The following is a 6,000-nucleotide window of genomic DNA, read 5'->3' on the forward strand; positions in this document are numbered from 1 at the left end:
GAACAAGAGATCTCAACAAAGACAAGAGTGCCATATTGACCTCTGAAACTTCTCTTGTGTGTTCTTATTGATCGTTGAAATGCAGCCTTTTAAAAATCCCAATCTGCTGATGCCTACAACTATGTTCAGCACCTGACAAAATAACTACTTCTTAGCTAGGTCGGATTTCATTCCGAGACTTGCCAGGGAGCGACCAGAGGCCACGAGAGCGGTCACAGTTGGAAATTCCTCAATTAAGCTGGTATCCCATTGGTTGAGCAGTAGCTAGAGCGCCAGAGCCCGACACGGTTAAAAGCTCTCGCCGAGCCGAGAGGACAAACGACCAACTCTAAGTGGCTCCATTCAAGGCGGGAGGATGAGAAGGTAAAACGCTGCCCGGAGTCAGACACTAACCACTCCCTCCCTTAGTTCCTTCTTTTTCTCCATTGCCTGCCGCTCCCGCGTGCCTTCACAAACAGCCAGGAACGCCTGTGACGGGGAGGGGGCAGCAATAACGGGAAACATTAAAATTCTTTTTTTTTTAAAGCATTGCAGCGCTCAGAGACAAGAGGGACAAAAATGATCTAATTAAAGGATTTACAGCAGCAGGCTTCACACGCCATGGGAGAGAGAGGAGAGAGAGACTTGAGGATGAAGACAGAATGCTGTTCAAGGGAGAGGGGGAGGGGTGGGTCTTGAGAATGAAGACAGAATGCTGTTCAAGGAGACAAGGTAGAGGGGGAGACGTAGAGGGGGAGAGGGGGGGGCTTGAGGATGAAGACAGAATACTGTTCAAGGTGAAGAGGGGGAGAAGGGAGAGGGGGAGAAGAGGTGGGTCTTGTTTACTGTTTTGCCTCTTTATCTCAGTTTGTTTCCTCAACTAAAGGGAATGGCAGTGGGTATAACAACTTCCAAGATGTCAATCTTTTGACAGCATTCAAAAATGTGTTCTCAAAGAGAAGAGCCAACCAGTGGGACATCACTGAGACAGTGTTCTTCATACTGGAGTGGAGCTCACTCCCACTGTAGTCACAGCTGACGTTTGTAGTCTAGTTTAAACAACAGTGTGGGAATCATAATGCAGAGCAATATGAAGCCGTTCCGTAGCATCAATGTGACGGATCAAAGGATTATTGTAAATAACTAAGCCTTGGTCTTTGAACTACCTAATCAACATTTACACAAGAGCATGACTGGCTTAATAAAGGTAGTAAAGCTGTAACAAATGGATTCAACATGCATATAGTCTAATCTGGTTGAGGATAATACAGTACATTACAGTAGAGTACATTACAGTAGAGTACAGTACATTACATTACAGTACATTACAGTGCAGAACAGTACATTACAGTACAGTGCAGTACAGTACAGTACATTACAGTAGAGTACAGTGCATTACAGTACATTACAGTACAGTATATTACAGTACATTACTGTACAGTACATTACAGTTCAGTATATTACAGTACAGAACACTACAATTTTCTAGCCATGCACAATAGGGAAAACTTTACCGCAGATGCCATCATTGACACGTGAAGATGGTATGTAGTGAGAGCGGTAGCCGAGGTTGGTGCAGTAGAATCGGCCATTAGGACAGGCTGCAGTGCCTAAAGAGGGCAAAGTTCAAAGGTTAGTCTGTGATGACTGCATTTCATTACTAAGGTAATCATTGTAAGCAGATTTACAATGGAATAATAATTCATGTTGAACCAGCTTATCTGACTTTATATTCCATATGAAGCTTGCAAGAAAGGCATTTCACTAAACTTGTGCATTTGACATTAAAACTTGAATGGGTTGTGAAGGAAAATACATGCACTTCCACAATCACTCTTAGGGTGGCAGTGTCCAGCAAATAATCACATGGATGTTTAATTTCTGGGACCAGACCAAATTTGCAGGGGCAGATGGTTAGATGAGTCGCACTTAATGTGTTCATTAACAACAAACTTCCAAGCCTACTTTTTAATTACATTATAATAAGGTGATACAGATTTAATTGAATGTTTAAATGTTTTTTGTTTTTTTTAAGGTATACAAATCTGAAGAAGTGAAAAGTTGTACTTAAACAATTTAACAATTAGGCAAAAAAAATATTTAAAATAATGTCCTACAGTTTCGATAAAGCGATAATCCTCTCGGATTATGGTGGAGCTATGCCTCTTTTAGCCTCCCCAAGAATCTCCTGATTAGGTCGCTAGGTGAACTGAGGTTGCTATAATGTTTCAACAAGAGAGTCTACTTTTTAATCTTTAAAAAAATTATAATAATAATAATAGTTTCGCACTTTTCCAAAAATGAAATTCGTTAAACATTTTAAAAAAAATATGTCTGGCCTAAAGATTCACTCTATTCCTCATCACCCACTCTAACAATATATTCCTTCATTGTGCCAGTAGATTCATTTAGTACAGAGGTGGCAAACATACGGACCGGGTCCAATCTGGCCAGCAACGGACCGAGTTGAAAAATAAAAGGGGGGGAATGGGGCGGAAACAAACGGAATATTACTTAAAATGACAAAAAATGATACAAACATACATTCAAATAGTTTGTTGACCCTCTCAGGATCGATAATAATCCCTAAAATACAGGGCCTTCCGAAAGTATTCACACCCCTTTGACTTTTTCCACATTTTGTTGTGTTACCACCTGAATTTAAAATGGATTAAATTGATATGTTTAGTCACTTGCCTAAACACAATACCCCATTATGTCAATGTGGAATTAAGTTTTTCGAAAAAATATATATATAAAAATTAAAAGCTGAAATGTCTTGAGTCAATAAGTATTCAGCCCCTTTGTTATGGCAAGCCTAAATAAGTTCAGGAGTAAAAATTTGCATAACAAGTCACATAAGTTGCATGGATTCTGTGTGCAATACTAGTGTTTAACATGATTTTTGAATGACTACCTCATCTCTATACCCCAAACATACAATTATCTGAAAGGTCCCTCAGTCGAGCAGTGAATTTAAAACACAGATTCAACCACAAGGGATGTTTTCCAATGCCTTACAAAGAAGGGCACCTATTGGTAGATGGGTAAAAATCTAAAAAGCATACATTGAATATCCCTTTGATTATGGTGAAGTTACTAATTACACTGTGGATGGTGTATCAATACACCCAGTCACTACAAAGATACAGGCGTCCTTCTTAACTTAGTTGCCGGAAAGAAAGGAAACTGCTCAGGGATTTCAACATGAGGCCAATGGTGACTTTAAAACAGTTTAATGGCTGTGATAGGAGAAAACTGAGGATGGGTCAACAACATTGTAGTTACTCCACAATACTAACCTGTACAGATTAAAAAATTATTCCAAAACATGCATCTGGTTTGTAACACGGCTTTAAAGTAATACTGAAAAAAAATGTGGCAAAGCAATTCACTTTTTGTCCTGAATACAAAGTGTTATGTTTGGGGCAAATCCAATACAACACAGTGATGAGTACCAATCTCCATATGTTCAAGCATAGTGCTGGCTGCATCATGTTATGGGTATGCTTGTAGTCATTAAGGACTGAGGAGTTTTCCAGGATAAAATATAAATGTAATGGAGCTAAGCACAGGTAAAATCCTAGAGGAAAACCTGGTTCAGTCTGCTTTCCAACAGAGACTGGGAGACGAATTCACCTTTCAGCAGGACAACAATCTGAAACACAAGGCCAAATATACACTGGACTTGCTTACCAAGAAGACAGCGAATGTCCTTGAGTGGCAGAGTTACAGTTTTGACTTAAATCAGCTTGAAAATCTATGGCAAGACCTGGAAAAGGTTGTCTATCAATGATCGAATGCAGCCCCCGGGGCAACAAAAAAAAATAGTTTGACACCCCTGATTTTATTTTCGCTTGCAACCTAGTTCCTTGAGTTCAAAGAAACTCACGAGAACTTGAAATCTCAGCAAGTGTGAATATATGACATTATTTATACATTAATATAAACTAAATCAAAACCAGGGATTGTCAAGAATCAGTAGAGCTGTTATCTAGTCAGTGTAAGAGCACTGCTTGTCTCCCTACACTCTTTGTGCTCCCTGCTCATGTATACCTGACGTATACACACACTTAGACCCTTCTCTATCACTATACCAGCCAGGTAAATCATGGTTTAACCACCTACTTACCATGGGTAACTTACCACCTCTAAACAAGGACTTCAATTACATTATAAAGTCAACCCATTGAAATATCTGAAAGTCATTGATTGTACTAAACTTTTGATTATTTGATTAGATTGTATAACCGGCCAGCAATCAATCACCCACTTACCTTACATGTCCTACAATACAGCGATTTGGCTACATGCCTACAGAACGTCTTGAAGATGATCTATGTGACGGAGTCATTCTACCAGTTCACTTCAGTTTTTGCTTCATCTATATACTGCACCTGTGATCTGAAAGGTGACTTCAGGTGTACAAAAGTTATTCTACTCATCATCATGACAATGTGAAGTATAGCCTATGTCCGCACAATGACACCGGTCTACAGCTGTAACCCCTCTTTGCAGGAGTTGATCAAAATTGCCCTTAACTGTTGGTCCAGGATCAGAAAAATCATTATCCTCCTAATGGTTAAAGTTAGGACTTGCCTGATCTGGGCCCGTATTCATAAAGTGTCTCAGAGTAGGACTGATCTAGGATCAGTTTAGCATTTTATTGTCATAATGGATTAAGATTACATGGAAAGATGGGACCAGATCCTAGACTAGCACTTCTACTCTTATGAATACAGGCCCGGATCTTCTGTTTGAGGTTAGGGGCAACCTGTACCTCGAGCCTCTTTACCTGGTTCATCTGATCCATCCACACAGTCGCAGTAGTCGTCATTCACCTGGTCAAAAGGGATCATTTTGGACCCATCGATACACAGGAAGGATTTTCTTTCTCTATAAAACCTCTTATCTGTTAAAAGGGAGAGAGCAAGGGGGAAAAAATCTAAGCAAACGTCATGTGTGTGTTGACATTCTTGACTTACAAACTTGGTTTGTCTAGTGGTTAACACATCTGCTTACCTACCACCCATGTCTCCCCAATGGTGGGGAATCAAAATGGCTACCCCTTCTGCCACTTTATGTTAATCGGACCTCCCTCTCTCATTCCACACTCTTAATCATCATTTGTTTACAGTCTCATATGGTATTGACTTTACAGCTCATTTTGGAGTCGGCGGTAGGTTAGAGAGATGGGCCACATAACGAGGGGGTTGCCGGTTCAAATATCCCAGGGCTGACACAATGTCCATGCAAATAAAAAATAAAGTTGTATTCTACTCTATTCTAAAAGCATTCAACACATTACTACATGTTACAGTAGCATATAGCCAGGCTGAATGTGTGATTCAATGACAGGTGCATTTCGCTTCACCCGCAATAACATCTGCTAAATGTGTATGTGACCAATAAAATGTGATTTGATTTGTTGACAGTCACAACACTTGGAGAAAGCAAAGGATAATTCAAATGTTGTAATATTGTCAAACTAATTAGATAGCTATCGTTAGCTAGTTACATTTACATTTAAGTCATTTAGCAGACGCTCTTATCCAGAGCGACTTACAAATTGGAAAGTTCATACATATTCATCCTGGTCCCCCCGTGGGGAATGAACCCACAACCCTGGCGTTGCAAGCGCCATGCTCTACCAACTGAGCTAGTTCAACTAGTTCAGTAGGCCTAGTTTGGTAAAACATGCTAGTATTGTAAAGATATACTAAGAGGCTGCTTTGTTTACTAGCTAATCCAGGCTATGTAGCTAATCTTGCAACAGCATATTTGTTTACTTCGGGAAAGACTTACACGATAAAGAAATTCCTCTGATTTTCCTCGAGTCTACACAAATGGACCAAAGAACCACAGCAATGATAATATGACAATGTCCGAGGGAACAGTTTGTGAACATTACTCTCTTTACAGGCTGCAAAGCAGTTAAAATGCTCTTTACGCTTAAATACTAGCTAGCTAGTTTAACATTTTCCAGGGAACTATCAGCGCTTCCTGAAACATGGTCATGTG

At 39.9% G+C, this 6,000-nt stretch overlaps 1 protein-coding gene across 4 annotated transcripts in view; it reads right to left on the reverse strand.

Moving 5' to 3' along the window:
• Positions 1 to 6,000, reverse strand: part of LOC139534705 (glucosidase 2 subunit beta-like) — a 280,149-nt gene extending 274,149 nt beyond the window's left edge. For all 4 annotated transcript variants that reach the window (XM_071334091.1, XM_071334090.1, XM_071334089.1 and 1 more), the window contains exons 1-3: positions 5,785 to 6,000; positions 4,775 to 4,891; positions 1,494 to 1,589 (exon numbers count right to left, since the gene is read on the reverse strand). In XM_071334091.1, the coding sequence (XP_071190192.1) occupies positions 1,494 to 1,589; positions 4,775 to 4,891; positions 5,785 to 5,887 (316 nt within the window). In that variant the 5' untranslated portion in view covers positions 5,888 to 6,000. The remainder of the gene's footprint in view (positions 1 to 1,493; positions 1,590 to 4,774; positions 4,892 to 5,784) is intronic.

The sequence above is a fragment of the Salvelinus alpinus genome, chromosome 11 (genome assembly GCF_045679555.1).
Source record: "Salvelinus alpinus chromosome 11, SLU_Salpinus.1, whole genome shotgun sequence".
NCBI classification, from domain to species: domain Eukaryota; kingdom Metazoa; phylum Chordata; class Actinopteri; order Salmoniformes; family Salmonidae; genus Salvelinus; species Salvelinus alpinus.